Source organism: Mytilus trossulus, chromosome 3 (assembly GCF_036588685.1).
Source record: "Mytilus trossulus isolate FHL-02 chromosome 3, PNRI_Mtr1.1.1.hap1, whole genome shotgun sequence".
Classification (NCBI taxonomy): domain Eukaryota; kingdom Metazoa; phylum Mollusca; class Bivalvia; order Mytilida; family Mytilidae; genus Mytilus; species Mytilus trossulus.
In genome coordinates this window covers 18,972,088-18,991,430 of record NC_086375.1, presented here as the reverse complement: position 1 = coordinate 18,991,430, position 19,343 = coordinate 18,972,088, and the positions used below count along the sequence as shown (strand labels likewise).

The following is a 19,343-nucleotide window of genomic DNA, read 5'->3' as shown; positions in this document are numbered from 1 at the left end:
TTGGTTGAATAGACAGGAATTTTTAATTGGTTGTCTGACAATTGTACACCAAAAATGTGTTCAGATATTAATTCTGTCACTGGAGACCGACTTGTAAATCAAAGACAACTTTTCTTTATAATATTACACAGAATTTTGGTAAATTTACAAACATCAATTTTTTGTATGTACGATGCATTCCATTGATTTGTTTTTTTATTTTCACATATATCTATATTATTAAATGAGAAGACCACCTCTTTGTTCATTTCTTTTCGATCTACATAAATTAATCATCATGCCTCAGTGTCCTCTAGGTACCATACATAGTCAGATTTGTCATTCTCACTTACAATTATTCAGTTTTTGTTTTTTTTGGGGGAGGAAAACATTAAAAGGTGTCCTACTATTATTACTGTTACCATAAGGATTTGTAAGTCATAGACAAGACTTCCATGTTTACAGAGGCAGATTTAGAGGGAGCCCAGAGGGGAAAAATTTTGTTGATTATATAGGGAATCACTGAAGCATGACCCGAGCAGAACCCTTCTTATGTTAATTTCTGCATCGGCCACTGGTTAAAATCACAGAATATTTTCGAACATCAAAATAATTTATGCATAGCATAAATGGTTTTTTTTTCACATGGCCTGGTTTGTTATCTTGACACTAGCTAGTCATTTTTGAGGCCCTTTATAGCCTGCTGTTCTGTGTGAACCAAGGCTCCGTATTGAAAATCGTACCTTGACCTATAATGGTTTACTTTTATAAATTGTGACTTGGATAAAGAGTTGTCTCATTGGCACTCATATCACATCTTATAACTATTAAATGTGAAGACCTCTTTTTGTGTATCACTTCTCTCCTTTACACAATAAATTAATCATCATAACTCTGTGTCATTTTCACGTGGCCTGGGTTGTTATATTAGTTAATTTTATCCCTTGCTTACTCTTGGGATAACATTCCAATAATAACAACCCTGCCAATGTAAAAATTTTCAACAAATCTATGGTTTGCATGAATAATTTCTTATATATAACATGATTGTATTCCAGTTTCAGATGTTACAGGAATGTTTGATAACAGTACCTAAAGCTCTGGTACCCGAAAATTGTCTGTAATCAAGTTAGGTATTTAGGGTTGATCGTAAATTTTCCAAAATTCAGTGTAATTTTAAACAGTCCTAAAAATTGTGCGTTCATGTACCTTAAAATACTTTTGTAGTCCAATATTTTGAACTGGTGAAAAGTTAAAAATGTTATATTGACAATAGTTCATGTATAAGATACTTTTAATGCTTGTCCTGAAATTCTCCAGTCATAAAATCTTTTACAAAATTCATCCTACTACAATATTTCAACCACTCTGTAAAGCCTGGAAATTCGCTGGTGTGTTCTAGTATACTGAGGATTCATTATTATTCTTTGGATGCTAGTGGTTGTTTGTGGGTACAGTTAAACCACAATATTAAAAGTTCAATGAATGACAAATTTTCTTAAGGCTTATATGCAGACTTCAGCAAAACCACGAAATGAAATATCCACGAACATGTATACGTTTTCCTTCATCCACGTTATTGGTTACCATGAAAATAAGTGAATCAACAGTACTTGGAATAAGCAAAGTTTTATTCTATACAATACTGCAGACAAAATTTCTAAATTATGACTTAACTTGACCGTAATGCTTGAAATAACCAGTATTACAAAGAGAGAATTTACCACATTCAGTTCTTTAAACAAAAAGTCTTCTTTAAACTGCAGGTCTTTTAAAGGATAATCAGTTTTATGTAGATCAAACATCAAGCTGCCAGAGTTTGAACCAAGAACAGTCAAGCAAGTATGTACACTATATTTAAGCTTAAAACAGCACTGCATTTGAATTATGAATGAATATTTGACATATCATAGCTTTGTAACACAAAATGAATGTGGTCAGAGAACCGAAATGAAATGGGACATTTACCTAAATAGCCATTAATTTAGTTCAATATCCAAAATCTAAGTACATTATTAGAATCAGCATACCATAAAATTGAATTTTTAATGAAATCAAACAAAATTCTAATTACGGACCATAATGTGGGCAAATTGATAAATGAGCCAAAAATCCTAAATCTCTAAATACATGGCTATAGTAGGCATTTAAAAGAACCCATATAATCAATTTTTGATGAAATCAAGTTTAATTTTGGACCCTGATTTCAAGGGGTACAATCAAAATCACGTGATGGATATACACACACCGGAAGTTACAGTCAAACTCGCCGCTTGAAAGGTTAGTAGTTGCATTTTCTTGTTTATATCAATTAAATTTTGATTAATAAGTTGGCACACCGAATGTCGGATAGTATGTAGTTTTAAAATACACAATTGTTTTTGCTAGGAAGCGTGCAGTTTTGCAAACACTTCGACACAGTTATCTGGTGAAATTTTGGAACTGTGTCGAAGTGTTAGCATTAACTGCACGCTTTACAGCAAGGATAATTGTGTATTTCAAAACTATATAGTATCCAAAATTTGGTGCACTACCTAATTTATTAAATTTTATTGATATAAACAAGTAAATACGACTACTTACCTTACAAGCGGTCTGCTCGACTGTTACTTCCGGTGTGTGTATATCAATCACATGATTTTTATTGTACCCCTTGGATTTGAACCAACTTGAAAACTAGGCCAAAAAATCCTATATTTAAATATATATTAATATTAATTATATTAATTTATGTTCGAGTAAAACAATTTAATTTATGTTCAAGTAAAACAATTTAATTTATGTTCAAGTAAAACAATTTAATTTCTTTCATGTAACTATCTTTTTAAGGAATGACTGTAATATTTTTTATGTCTATGAAGTAATAACAACTAATATGTGGTGCACACTATATACTAGTAACCTGCATAGCGATTATTTTAAAGTGTGCACCATATTTTTTATGTTATTTTGAATAGACAAAAAATGTTGATGATGTCACAGTCAAGTGACTAAATTATGTCTATGGATGATAAACAAAACAACATCAGCCAATTACAAGACGCCTTATATTTAAAATTAAATCATCAAAGGGAAATAACTCAAACTGAATAAAATATATACATTAAGGAGGCTCGCAGGTATAAGATTTTCAGAAAAAAAATAAACATTTATTTTTCTTTACAAAATTTATTCATTACCTTAAGTAGTTGTTACTTTATCAAATGGAACAAAAATCATTCCAAAAAATCAATTCGTGTTGGCCCCAGGTGACTTTTAAAATGTAGATATCATTGAAAAAGCTCTAAATTATCACCCTTTGGTGCAAAAATGACATTATTTGGCATTACAATTGACACATCTTTTTTAACTCATAGGTGACCTTTATTTTCTATTGTTGTTTTTAAATTAGCTGTTAATAAACTAAACAAGTGAAACTGCGAGCTACTGCTCACTGATGATACCCCCGCCGCAAGTGGATAATATTAATAGTGTAAAAATATGCAAGTGTTCGGTAAACAGGAAGTTGTCTAGTGATGAATCTGAAAACGCATCACACAGTAAAGCTGACTTATATAAATCCTGAAACCAAGTTTCAGAAATCCTTGTATTGTAGTTCCTGAGAAAAATGTGACGAAAATTTTCAACTTGGCTATCATGTGTAAAATCATACAAGTGTTCGGTAAACAGGAAGTTGTCAAGTGATCAATCTGAAAACGCATCACACGGTATAGCTGACTTTGATAAACCCTGAAACCAAATTTCAGAAATCCTTGTATTGTAGTAGTTCCTGAGAAAAATGTGACGAAATTTTCAACTTGGCTATCATGTGTAAAATCATACAAGTGTTCTGTAAACAGGAAGTTGTCAAGTGATCAATCTGAAAACGCATCACACAGTATAGCTGACTTAGATAAAACCTGAAACCAAATTTCAGAAATCCGTGTATTGTAGTTCCTGAGAAAAATGTGACGAAATTTTTCAACTTGGCTTTCATGTGTAAAATCATACAAGTGTTCGGTAAACAGGAAGTTGTCAAGTGATCAATCTGAAAACGCATCACATGGTATAGCTGACTTAGATAAACCCTGAAACCAAATTTCAGAAATCCTTGTATTGTAGTTCCTAAGAACAATGTGACGAAAGTTTCATGGGACGGACTGACTGACGGACTGACGGACGGACAGACAGAGGTAAAACAGTATACCCCCCCTTTTTTAAAGCTGGGTATAATAATTATTGTGAAATCCTCTATTGAATAAAAAATTTGATTTAGACCCCCTAGCCCCCTTAAGTGAAAATATGATGTTATACCTATTTTCAAATTATTATCAATAAAGTTGAATAAACATGATTTAACCACAAAAACATTGTTAGAAACAGCATTTACTAAAACCCCAAGAATTCTATTTTTGATGGAATTAAACAAAATTTTAGTTTAGGGTCTTTGGAGCTTAATGTGGTGGACATATTATCTAACTGAAAATAATGAAAATAATTACAGGTTTAGATTCAGCACTTCTAAAAAACATTTATATATTCAATTTGTTTGATTAAGGACATGGATTTGGATCAAATTCAAAACTAGGCCCAAAATCATGAATCTGAATATATGTTTATCAAAGGACACTATAAGTTGTGAAACATCAAATTAAAAGAACAAGAGTGCACACGCTTAAATTTCTGGCCTTCTTTACAAATCATTGATATTATGCTGATTGTCCTAAATAGAAAACTTTACTACTTTCCCATAAAATCAACATTATCAAAGAAAATGAGGTCAAGATCATATAAACCAAAACAAGAAATACATATACACCTTACAATCATTCAATACACTAAATATAGTTGACATATTGCTTATAGTTTCTAAGAAACATACTTAATTTAAACCATGAAAAAAAATTTGACCAATGAACCATGAAAGTGAGGTCAAGGTCAGATTAACCATGCCAGGAAGATATGAACAGCTTACAATTCTTCCATACAACACATAAAGTTGACTGATTGTTTTTAGTTTAATAAAAACAGACATATCAGAGATATGTCTTGCCTTTTTGTAATTTTCCATAGCAAATATCATTGACTAATAATGACATTAGCAGTTCATCTTAAACTGATCTAATCACAAACTAATACATGTAAATTAAGATAAGTTTCAAAGTCATTAGACTGTGACTGAGGGGTGAGGCCAAAAATTCTCCATGGAAATGAGATGGGCCAATGCTTATACAACTGAATACCAATTAACATTGGCCTACCACTAATGGTTCGTCAAAAATATGATGTACAAGGTAAATAGTGTATAGTGATATTGGTGGAAGATATTTTTATTCATGTTGTGAAATCCAATACTCTGAAGAGGTGTACCTACATTGTCAGAATATATATAACAGATTACAGATTACAGTTCCCCTTGTATTGACCTAATCACAAACTTATACATGATAACTCATATAAAAAAATTCCAAGTCAAAAGACCATGACTAAGGAGGCAAAGCCAAATTATCTCCATGGAAATGAGATATACCAATACAACTGCATACCAAATATCATTGACCTACCACTTGTGGTTCCCCATTACCTGACCTAATCACAAACTAATACATGTAAAATAAGCAAAAGTTTAAAAGTCAATAGACCATGACTGAGGGTTCAGGGCCAAATAAACTTTATTGAAATGAGATGTGCCAATGCTTATACAACTGCATACCAAATATTCATTGATTGACCTACCACTTGTGGTTCACCCTAAACTAGACCTAATCACAAACTAATATATTGTTGACACCGTCGCCGCCAGAAACAGCATACCTATGTCTCGCTTTTTGACTCCATCAAGGCAAAATAAAAACTGAACATTAAGCATTGAACCATGAAAATGAGGTCATGGTCAAATAAAACCTGAAAGACTCGCATGTACATCATAAAATATTTCCAAACACCAAAAATAGTTGATCTATTGCATAAAGTATTTAATGATAGAAAAAAAGACCAAAATTCAAAAACTTAACTTTGACCACTGAACCTTGACATTGAGGTTAAGGTCAGATGACACCTACCAGCTTGATATGTACACCTTACAATCATTCCATACAACAAATATAAAATCAATCCCAACCTTTCTTTTGTCGTCATAAACCTTGTGTCAAAATTTCATAGATTTCTATTTACTTAAACTAACGTTATAGTGCGAAAAACCTATGCACTAAGAACCTAAGAAAATGCTTATTTGGGCCCTTTTAGGCTCCTAATTCCTTAACTGTTGGGACCAAAACTCCCAAAATCTATCCCAACCTTCCTTTTGTGGTCATAAACCTTGTGTTTAAATTTCATAGATTTCTATTTACTTATACTTAAGTTATAGTGCGAAAACCAAAAGTCTTCAGACGACGACGATGACGCAGACAATGCTGTTGACGACAACATGATACCAATATACGACCAAAAAATTTTCAAATGTGGTGCAGTCACTGAATAAACCATGTAGCGGGTTATTTTTAAAGTGTTCACCACATTTTTTTATGTAATTTTTAATAGACAGAAAAAATATTACAGATATTTCTTATAATTTAATTCTAAATTCCATTTTAAAACGGAGTAAACCATGAAACAAGAGGCTCTCAAGAGCCTGAATCGCTCACCTTAATTCTTTTGGTTAAATCTCTCATCAATGATTATTTTGGCTTTTCAATTTATTTAAATGTTTTTTGGATCGTCCTATTTTCTTCAAAAGCCAAAAAAAATAATCATTTTCTCCTATGTTCTATTTTAGCCATAGTAGCTATGTTTCTTGACATACAAGAAAATAAAATATAAAATTTATACTAAATACTCTGAAACTCATTTAGCCTAAGTTTGGCTGAAATTGATAGAGCAGTTTCAAAGGAGAAGATTTTTTAAAGTAAGTCAACATGATGAACAAATTGCGAAAAAAGTCCTTAAACGGCAATAACTCCTTAAGGGGTCAATTGACAATTTTGGTCAAATTGACTTAATTGAAGATCTTACTTTGCTGAACATCATTGCTGTTTACAGTTTATTTCTATCTATAATTATATTCAAGATAATAAACAAAAACAGCAAAATTTCCTTAAAATTATCAATTCAGGGGCAGCAACCCAACAACAGGTTGTCTGATTCATCTGAAAATTTCAGGGCAGATACATTGTAGATCTTGACCTGATAAACAATATAACCCCAGGTCAGATTTGCTCTAAATGCTTTGGTTTTTGAGTTATAAGCCAAAAACTGCATTTGACCCCTATGTTCTATTTTTAGCAATGGCGACCATGTTTGTTGATAGATCATAACTTCGGATACAATTTACAAACTAGATACCCTAAGGAACATTCAGTTAAAGTTTGGAAGTATTTGGCCCAGTAGTTTCAGAGGAGAAGAATTTTGTAAAAGATTTTTAAGATTTACGAAAAATGGTTAAAAATTGACTATAAAGGGCAATAACTCCTAAAGGGGTCAACTGACCATTTCCGTCATTTGACTTATTTGTAAATCTTACTTTGCTGAACATTATTGCTGTTTACAGTTTATCTCTATCTATAATAATATTCAAGATAATAACCAAAAACAGCAAAATTTCCTTAAAATTATCAATTCAGGGGCAGCAACCCAACAACAGGTTGTCCGATTCATCTGAAAATTTCAGGGCAGATAGATATTTACCTGATAAACAATTTTACTTCATGTCAGATTTGCTCTTAATTTTTTATTTTTTGAGTTATAAGCCAAAAACTGCATTTGACCCCTATGTTCTATTTTTATCAATGGCGACCATGTTTGTTGATAGATCATAACTTCGGATACAATTTACAAACTAGATACCCTAAGGAACATTCAGTTAAAGTTTGAAAGTATTTGGCCCAGTAGTTTCAGAGGAGAAGATTTTTGTAAAAGATTACCAAGATTTACGAAAAATGGTTAAAAATTGACTATAAAGGGCAATAACTCCTAAAGGGGTCAACTGACCATTTCCGTCATGTTGACTTATTTGTAAATCTTACTTTGCTGAACATTATTCCTGTTGACAGTTTATCTCTATCTATAATAATATTCAAGATAATAACCAAAAACAGCAAAATTTCCTTAAAATTACCAATTCAGGGGCAGCAACCCAACAACGGGTTGTCTGATTCATCTGAAAATTTCAGGGCAGATAGATCTTGACCTGATAAACAATATTACCCCCATGTCAGATTTACTCTAAATGCTTTGGTTTTTGAGTTATAAGCCAAAAACTGCATTTGACCCCTATGTTGTATTTTTAGCAATGGCGACCATGTTTGTTGATAGATCAAAACTTCGGATACAATTTATAAATTAGATACCCTAAGGAACATTCAGTTAAAGTTTGAAAGTATTTGGCCCAGTAGTTTCAGAGGAGAAGATTCTTGAAATAGTTTACGACGACGGACGACAGACGACGGACGCCAGGTGATGGCATAAGCTCACTTGTCCCTTCGGGACAGGTGAGCTAAAAAATTGATGACGTCTCACAAGACAAAATTATGTCTCTGGGCTGATAACCAAAATGAAGTCAGAAGAAGTGTTGTTATTAATTGTATTTGATAGTCATTTGCAGTATTTCAGACATATGGAATTAAGTATTTTCACTTTATAATTAAGGGCTGTATTTTTATATTTCCTAAATATTATTAAAGTATGAAGAACCCTAAAAGGAGTGTTGTTATACGAGCCTTAAAACTACCATGTTATATTGCTTTATATTTACGATTGTGTTATGGAACATAAAATAATTATTTTGCTACAAAATGACATATCAATTTGCATTTTATTGTATAGTTATATTCATTTGTCATTGTAAAATTGTCTGTATACTTCAAATCTGTCACTTTGCCTTCTTTGCTATATTTCAAAAGTATTTGGAAGGTTCTGAATTCAAGTCATCATAAGCATTATTCTTAATTCCACCTGATTGCAAGTGTTTTACTGTTTAAAAGTTATTAAAAAGGAAAGAATGTCAAAATTGAAAAGTGAAACAAGATAGCCAGGGGTAAGATACATTTGGTTAACTGATTCTGTCCATAAAAAAATCCTTCAAATACAGGTAAAATTTAAATATCAATTGTTCTTAAACAATTGTCAGGTCTTTTCCTTTCTGTAATCATGGGTGTCATTTGGTTTAACAAGAGAAATGAAAGTGAAACAATATCTAACAGTGGTCAAGTATTGTGGGACGATAGTTAAAGCTCTTGTACCTATTCGTTAAAGAAATTTAATCAAAAAAGACATATGAAAAGTTAGCAAATAAGCTATATTGATCAATTATCCTGACAAATTTACAACAAAATAGATTCATCAAGTGTACATTTGGTTAGCAATTCACATTGATAGATGCACTTTTGATGAAACTAGCTATATTTAGACATTTCAAAATGACATAATTCCTGTAAAGAACAGTTGATCAGCACTATTTTTGGAACTTATCCAAGGACCTTTTTACTGTTATAAACCTTGAAATAAATTTCATCATAACCTGACAAGAAATGTAGGCTTGCTTCTTAATAAATGCTAATCTTCACTTCAAGGGTAGTGTATCCATTGGCAACTATAACACATCAAAGGCTACCAGATTTTTTAATAGCGCTCTGCTGTGGATTGATTGACTCACCATTAACATCACAATATAAATGGGATCCAAATATAACCCCCTAACCTGGGACCAGTACAACATAAGAACAAACTATAACAAGAGTGCACATGTCTCACCTTCTTTAATAATCATTGATATTTATAATGTTGATAGTACTAATTATAAAGTTTTATCACATCTGTCACATAAACTTAACATTAACCAAAAAAACTTAACATTGACCAATGAACCATGAAAATGAGGTCAAGGTCAGATGAGCCATGCCAAACAGACATGTACAGCTAACAATTCTTCCATACAACAAATATAGTTGACATATACTTAAAGTTTAAAACAGACCAAAACAACAAAAACTTCACACTTAGCAATTAACTGTGAAAATGAGGTCAAGGTCAAATAAAACCTGCATGACTGACATATAGAACATAAAATATTTCCATACACAAAATAAAGTAGAGCTATTGCATATAGTATTAGAAAATTAAAAAAAGACCAAAACTAGAAAAAAATATTTTTGACCACTGAACCATGAAAATGATGTCAAAGTCAGATGACACCTACCAGCTAGACATGTACACCTTACAATCATTCCATACACCAAATATAGTAGACCTATTGCATTCAGTATAAGAAAAACAGACCAAAATACAAAAACTTATCTATAACCACTGAACCATGAAAATGAGGTCAAGGTCAGATGACACCTGCCAGTTGGACATGTAAACCATACAGTCCTTCCATTCACCGAATATACTAGACCTACTGCTTATAGTAACTGAGATATGGACTTGACCACCAAAACTTAACCTTGTTCACTGATCCATGAGATGAGGTCAAGGTCAGGTGAAAACTGTCTGACAGGCATGAGGACCTTGCAAGGTATGCGCATATCAAATATAATTATCCTATTACTTATAATAAGAGAGAATTGAACATAACAAATAATCTGAACTTTTTTTTCAAGTAATCACTGAACCAGGAAAATGACTTTTTGTCTACTTCAGTCAATTCATTTCGTTTTTTGTAAAAGATTTTAACTGAGACGCTAAAATTCAAGCCTCATTATGGAACATCTTTAAAAGTCTTGTTCTGTCTCAACATCTCATAGTATCTCCCAATTAACTTCAAAGTTTCATGAAATTCTGTTGTGTGGATTAACATGAGTAGCAATGACAAACTGTAACAGTAGTAAACCTATGCCAAAATGTTCAGTTCAAAGGGGCATAACTCTTAGAGAAAAAAAATTGCAGCAATATTTCCTGTCAATAGGATTCCTAATTAACAACAAAGTTTCATGAAACACTGTTGTGTGTTCAGAGGAATTGCATTGACAAGAACAGAACTGATGAACAGACTGAAAGACAGAATGATAGACTGACAGGTCAAAAATATTATACCCTTTGGCCTTTTGGTTCAAGGTATTAACTAACAACAAGTTCTGCCACTTCCTTTTTAGACATGCATGCTCAGAGGAGTACATCAAAGTTAATCCAGTAATCATTAATTTAGTTTTTTCTTTCTTTTACCTTAAGATTGTTTTATTTCAAAACTTACTGTAACACTGGAAGCTGGGGTGATGCAAATGTCTGCCTTGGAGATTCTGATGAGGCTAATATTTCTTCAAGGATACCCATATCTAAATAAAAAACAATCACTTGTAAATAAATTAAATGTAATCAATGTAAACATGGACACTTTTATGATTTTCCAATAGAAAACAAGCTTGTATAACTCACCCTAAACTCATTCCATATGCATAAATAAGGAAGAGTTGTTTTAGTTTTCTTTTAAAAAGTAAGGTTAAAAGAATATTAAACATTTGCCTATTTTATCTTGTATGAGAAACCTATCTTGGCAATTTTTCTTGAATTTTGAGTCTTTGGATCCCATATTTTGAAACAAGATGCTTTACACAGGAGTATTACCTTTCTGGTATTTTTTACCCAAAAAAATACAGTAAGACTGTGTGTTGATTTGAATGGAAACTATGTACATACTAAAATCAGTTTTGCTGATCAAGGTTCTGTATTTCTGTAAAGCCTCGGTCACACCTTACCTGATGGCACTAAGGGACGCCTAACAGATGAAAATAAAAGTTGTCCGTTGACAAAATTGTTATCCGTTGGGAGTCTGTTGATTTACAGACCAAATAAAACAGACGTTAAACAGATGCATAACGGACACACAACGGATATGTAATGTATGAGAAACGGAAAAAGTTTTTTCAGTGGAACTTGAATTTCTTAAAAAGTACTCAAATAATTATGTTTTGTCATTCTGGGCACAAGCTACTTCCTTGCAGGGAACTTTAATCTGGCATCAAAATTAGAAAGATCATATCATGGGGAACATGTGTACTAAGTTTCAAGTTGATTGGACTTATATGCCTAAAATAAAATATTGTTTGTTTCCCCAATCCCGACCGACCCTGCAAAAACAGTGCTACTCATAAAATTTTATTGTCAAAACTAAGTAAAATATTATTATATATTCATTTCCAATTTCCTAGCTTGCCAGAGTGTACGATTTTGTTCAAGCTTTTGGGAAAAATAAAATTATTTCCCTACCTACCTTCCAACTCCTGGCTTGGCAGGGTCGGGATTGGGGAAACAAAAAATATATTAATTTAGGCCTTACCGGTAATAAAAAACTACCTTGACCAAAAACTTTAACCAAAACTTTAACCTGAGTTTCCTTCTATCTTTTTCTTTGTTCAGTGGACCGTGCATTCGGGTTCAGGGTTGGCAAAGTATTACCCGCCCGAATCGGGTTGAAAACTTTAATTTGGCATTAAAATTAGAAAGATCATATCATGGGGAACATGTGTACTAAGTTTCAAGTTGATTGCATTGGACTTCAACTTCATCAAAAACTATCTTGACCAAAAACTTTCACATGAAGTGGGACGAACAGACGCAAGGACAAATGAACAAAGGGACGCACAGACCAGAAAACATAATGCCTCTCTGCTATCATATGTGGAGCATAAAAATTAACCTATGCAGGTTGCAGTCTTGTAATTGACTGCTCCATAAGCTTACATGCAAAACAGCAGAAATAAAAAGATTGAAAAAAAAATCATGTTCATGACCAGGGCTTCCAAAACGGTAATATATTCCGGTCATTTATATAATGTCCGGTAAAAGACCGGCTGGGCAAAGCATGAAACGGTCATATACTTTTTAGTTTTCAAGGCTTTTTCGGTAATTTTTACATAATTCACGATTTTTTGACAGTCACTTTTTGCCTTAAACATCAACACATTTCCGGTCATAAATGTGACATGATGATTAATTACTATCAAAACAACACCTACTTCAATACTTTCTAATTTTAATCAAGGCTAATTAGTAGTTGGACAGCTATATGAAATGTCCGGCTGGCTCAAATATTTTTTGGAAGCCCTGTTCATGACATGTATGTAGTAAAGTGAAATTGTGATTTAATCGAGAGAGAAAAAAAGTTAGTCATGCCACAAAGAATAAAAAGTTATGTAACCCTGAAGTCAAAACTTTTTTTTTTCTATTTTCTGATTGCTGTTTTTACTACCGGTAGGCCACACCACATCCAGTAAACATGATACTCTTCAACTTTCATGGATTGATATCCCAAAAATATGCAAGTTTTTTTTTAAATCTATATAAATGTTTTAATTCAGCATAAACTTTATTCATACAGAAAAAATTGAGTCCAGAAAAAAAATGACTATCTTATTTCACTCCATGTTTTGACATACACCAGAAACTGGAATTGATATGATATAAGCCAACATCTGCATTTCACCCTATGTTCTATTCTAAGCCATGTCAGCCATTTTGGTTGATAGGCCAGGTCATAAGACACATTTTTAAGGTAAATATCCTAAGGATGATTTAGTCCTAGCTTGGTTCAGTAGTTACTCAGGAGAAATTTTTTGTAAAAGTCAATGGATGGATGACTAAGACAATGGATGCAAATTGATGTTGAGAAAAGCTCACTTCCAGGTGAAGTGAAAATTAACAACTTGGTTATGGGTTTTTTTTTGCAGCTAGAGGCTTTCAACTATAATTCTTAATGGGGATCATAAACATCCAACACTGCTTTATATTCCACTTGCCACTGTATAGGGTAATTAAATTTATCAGGTGTATCCAACGGTGAACCTTGAAGTTTAATTTGAAACCCATAGGAGACAAAGAAGTAGAAGTGTCGTTGCCTTTGTGCCTATTACATTGGTTATTTATTCTGCATGGCTTTATATTCAACTCAACCATGTGCACTGTTTCTTAAACATAGAGTGTATCCAACCTTGATAACTAGTTGTTTCAAGCTGACATGAATCAAGTGTTGGCAGGGAGGGGAGGAAAAAGCTATGTTATGGGTCTTGTATAGGGTATTAACTGAGTACTTTATTTGATCCTCAGATATTAACAGATTAATGTATTATTTCTCCAAAGATTTTGTAGCAAGTTTTATATACTTTTTTTAAACCAATTTCACCTGTTATAAAAGTGTGAGTGCGGGTTAAGGCATATTTTTCAACTAGACATGATTGTGTAAAGTTTGATTTGAGAACTTTTTTCAACTAGACATGATTGTGTAAAGTTTGATTTGAGAACTTTTTTCAACTAGACATGATTGTGTAAAGTTTGATTTGAGAACTTTTTTCAACTAGACATGATTGTGTAAAGTTTGATTTGAGAACTTCTACTGGTTTTTGAAAAGATTTGTATTTGCATTGATATTAAAGAAATATAGACATGAATTAGTTATGACTTTTTCTCCTATGTGTTCCTCTCAGTCAATAAGCTATAGAATGACCTCATTACATGATTATTGTCTTACTTGTGTGGTTGTTTTTATCCTGTGTCTTCATTCTTGATGTGTTAAATGCGACTGGCTTTGGGGCTTTACTTCTGGGGTTTGGTGTGTCAAATGGTGATTCACATGGATCATCTGTCATCCCTTTGCTGAGATTTGATCTTGATAGGCTTGTTGTTTTTGGTCTTCTAGCTGGGCTGGTACTCTTTGGTCTACTTGAACTCTTGTCAGAATCTTTTTTTGGCTTAAAACTTGAGATGCCTTGTTGTCTGTATATGACAGGTGTCTCTGGAGGAGGTGATCTATTACTTCTGGTCATCATCAATATCTTGGCCTGAAATCAAAGTTAGAAAAGTTCTCACTTACATTCTTGTTTCAGTTTTATAAAACAAGAGACATTAAAGAGTCTGTATCGCTCACCTAGAAATAACTTCAGTTTTGTTTTGTGAATGTGTATATCTTTTTGATGATAATGTTTTGCTATTTACAGTTTCTGTCAATTCCTTAAAAGGTTAAAAATTAAACATGCTAACATTGGTATGATGTTGTAATTTATAGGAAGGAGTCAACTATTGGATTATTTTTGGAGATCTTTATATGACTAATCAATTTTTCTGTTTACACTTTCTGATTATTTTTTGGTGATGATGATGTATAATATAATTTGTAATATTGGTGACTATTCAAAAATCAACTGTTAGCAGACAAAAACAAGTTTATAGGACCTCATAGAATGGGCCCAACACACAGAGGAGAAATGAGAAGCACCTCAAAATAATACAATAAAACATGTCTGTCTCTTTACCTGTAAACATCATGTTCTAGGAAAAGAGTTGTCAAGGCATCCTGACTCAGCTTTTAAAGGTTATTGAAATAAGGGTTAAGATATGGTTTTATGTGATACAAATGAGAGGTTTAGCTAGCTATAAAACATGGTTTAATCCACCATTTTAGTCATAAGAAAATGCCTGTACCAATGCAAGTAAGGAATATGACAGTTGGTATCCATTTGTTTGATGTGTTTGAGCTTTTAATACTGTCATTTGCTTAAGGACTTACCATTTAGAAGTTCAGTGTTTTTGATATTTTACTTTTCAAACAGGTTTAAAGACTCTCCCAACAAAGTAAATAATATGTAAAAACCAGATGCTCCACAGGGCACAGCTATATACGATCGCAGAGGTCAAATCCTGAACAGTTGGGGCAAGAATCAACACAACACTTTTAAAGGATGTACACCTCTGAGGAGCTAAAAATTTCTAGAATTAAACTTTTTTTCAAAACCTGATTTTTGGGTTTATATGACTGTAAAAAAATAATTAATGAAGAAAAATTCATATGGTGGTGCGCTTCTTTTTTTTGCTACGGCTCTCTGAAAGTACCCAATTTTGATGATTTTTTCAATTTTCATCAATTTTTGGGTTATTATCGTGAAAAAAATCACAATTCCACAATTAAACTTTTTTTCCTACTCTCAATAAAGATGAAGGGGACCAAATTGAATAAATTCAACTAAAAACCAGATGCTCCGCAGGGCGTAGCTTTATACGACCGCAAAGGTTGAACCCTGAACGGTTGGGGCAAGTATGGACACAACATTCAAGCTGGATTCCGCTCTAAATTTGGATTGTGATTAAATAGTTGACACAGCATAGGTTTCTGACACAGAATGAATGTATTCAAATGAACTTATAATTTTTGTTTTCTCTTAGAGCAATTCACTATGCTGTTGAATATTAATCCTCTAAAAAAAATTTTGAAGAAATTTTCTTTTTATTTATGAAATTTCAAATGAGAAAAATTGAACCCAATTTTTTAATCACATCCCCCTTTCCCTTATTCCAAAACTAATTTCAATTAAAATATTCTAATGGAGTTTGCAACAATTACTACTCATTTAAATACATCATAAAATATTAAGATGTAAAAAAACTGCTTGTTATCACTGAATGGTAAAGATTATTTAAATTTATCAGTTGGTAGTAAAAAGTGAATATACATTGTATATTGTATGTAACAAAGATTTAAGTTGATTCTGGACAAAGAAAGATAACTCCAATTAAAAAAAATTCTTGCAGATATTTCTTGCTTACTATACTGGACAAAGAAAGATAACTCTTAATTAAAAAAAAATTTGCTATTTCACAATATTGTGAAATTAGATATTTCTTGCCATTGCACAATACTGTGCAATTGAAAAGACTTGCTATTGCACAATACTTAATATAATAATTTTAGATCCTGATTTGGACCAACTTGAAAACTGGGCCCATAATCAAAAATCTAAGTACATGTTTAGATTCAGCATATCAAAGAGGCCCAAGAATTTAATTTTTGTTAAAATCAAACTTAGTTTAATTTTGGACCCTTTGCACTTTAATTTAGACCAATTTTAAAACTGGACCAAAAATTAAGAATCTACATACACAGTTAGATTTGGCATATCAAAGAACCCCAATTATTCAATTTTTGATGAAATCAAACAATGTTTAATTTTGGACCTCGATTTGGGCCAACTTGAAAACTGGGCCAATAATCAAAAATCTAAGTACATTTTTAGATTCAGCATATCAAAAAACCCAAAGGTTTCAATTTTTGTTAAAATCAAACTAAGTTTAATTTTGGACCCTTTGGACCTTATTGTAGACCAATTTGAAAACGGGACCAAAAATTAAGAATCTACATACACAGTTAGATTCGGCATATTACAGAACCCTAATTATTCAATTTTGATGAAATCAAACAAAATTTAATTTTGGACCCTTTGGGCCCCTTTTTCCTTAACTGTTGGGACCAAAACTCCCAAAATCAATACCAACCTTCCTTTAATAGTCATAAACCTTGTGTATAAATTTCATAGATTTCTATTTACTTATACTAACGCTATGGTGCGAAAACCAAGAAAAATGCTTATTTGGGTCCCTTTTTGGCCCCTAATTCCTAAACTGTTGGGATCGAAACTCCCAAAATCAATACCAACCTTCCTTTTGTGGTCATAAACATTGTGTTTAAATTTCATTGATTTCTATTTACTTTAACTAAAGTTATTGTGCGAAAACCAAGAATAATGCTTATTTGGGCCCTTTTTTGGCCCCTAATTCCTAAAATGTTGGAACCAAAACTCCCAAAATCAATACCAGCCTTCCTTTTATGGTCATAAACCTTGTGTTAAAATTTCATAGATTTCTATTCACTTTTACTAAAGTTAGAGTGCGAAAACTAAAAGTATTCGGACGACGACGACGACGACGCCAACGTGATAGCAATATACGACGAAAATTTTTTCAAAATTTGCGGTCGTATAAAAACTATAGGTAGCTGTTAATATGAGAAAGTTTTATCATATTTTGATGCTTTTTCGTGTCAAATTTACCATATTGTCAATTTTGTCAATTTGTGATTTTTCTCTGTTTAAAGAACAAAATGGATATTTTTTCAACTTCCTTGTTATAAATGATTGAAAACAAGAATGTGTCCAAAGTACACAGATGCCCCACTTGCACTATCCTTTTCCATGTTCCATGAAACATGAAATTGGGTAATAATCTAATTTGGCATTAAAATTAGAAAGATCATACTGTAGGGAACATATGTACTAAGTTTCAAGTTGATTGGACTTAAGCTTCATCAAAAACTACGTTGACCAAAAACTTGAACCTGAAACTCCCACTTTCATTTTCTATGTTCAGTGGACCATAAAATTGGAGTCAAAAGTCTAATTTGGCTTTAAAATTAGAAAGATCATATCATAAGCAACAAGTGTACTAAGTTTGAAGTTGATTGGACTTCAGCTTCATCAAAAACTACCTTGACCAAAAACTTTCACCTGAACAGACGCACAGACGGACGAACGAACGGAGCCACAGACCAGAAAACATAATGCCCCTCTACTATCATAGGTGGGGCATAAAAATACATATCTATGAAATTCGAAAAGAAAAAGTTATATGGGATGTTTATATTTCTAGAAAAATCATTTTTTGTACCCCTCACCCATTTTTCTCAAAATTTCACTAAAAAAGACTGACTTGATTAGTAATAAAATTTGAAAATTTCATTACTCAAAAACTACTTATTGGAAATGCACAATTCTTTCACAGAGTTAAGTTTGATTATGATAATTATCAAATTCATTGCTATTTTTCACTTATATCACATGTTTTGGAAAACAATTCCAGAACAAGATTTCAATGAGACTGATATGTCAGAAGAATACATCCTTAAGCTTGATACAGCTCTGAATTTGGTTGAAAGGTTCAGGAGTTAATGCACGGACAATATTTGATTGCCGCCTGCCCGGTCACCCGCCGTGCATCCCCAAACCAATAACCGACATTTTTGTCCCAAAAATCTGGTTAAAAATCTAAGTATATGTTTAGATTCAGCATATCAAAGAACCCTAAGATTACAGTTTTTGTTAAAATCAGGCTAAGTTTAATTTTGGACCCTTTGAACCTTAATGTAGACCAATTTGAAAACAGGACCAAAAATTAAGAATCTGATACATTTTTGATGAAATCAAACAGAGTTTAATTTTGAACCCTTTTGGCCCCTAATTCATTAGGGCCAAAACTTCCAAAATCTATCCAAACTTTCCTTTTGTGATCATAAACCTTGTGTTAAAATTTAATAGATTTCTATTAACTTATACTAAAGTTATTGTGTGAAAACCAAGAAAAATGCTTATTTGGGCCCTTTTTGGCCCCTAATTCCTAAACTGTTGGAACCAAAACACCCAAAATCAATCTCAACCTTCCTTTTACAGTCATTAACCTTATGTTTAAATTTCATAGATTTCTATATACTTTTACTAAAGAAAGAGTGCAAAAACCAAATGTCTTCGGAGGACGATTACGATGCTGGACAACAACAACGGCGACGCCAGCGTGATGCCAATATACAACCAAAAAATATATTATTGGCATCCACTTTTTGTATTTGCATGTCAAAATAA

The 19,343-nt window shown here is 32.4% G+C and overlaps 1 protein-coding gene across 2 annotated transcripts in view; it reads right to left on the bottom strand.

Moving 5' to 3' along the window:
* The window catches only part of LOC134710322 (protein TALPID3-like), a 178,440-nt gene that overhangs the window by 136,428 nt on the left and 22,669 nt on the right, over positions 1-19,343 (bottom strand). For both annotated transcript variants that reach the window (XM_063570647.1, XM_063570648.1), the window contains exons 7-8: positions 14,414-14,723; positions 11,144-11,225 (exon numbers count right to left, since the gene is read on the bottom strand). In XM_063570647.1, the coding sequence (XP_063426717.1) occupies positions 11,144-11,225; positions 14,414-14,723 (392 nt within the window). The remainder of the gene's footprint in view (positions 1-11,143; positions 11,226-14,413; positions 14,724-19,343) is intronic.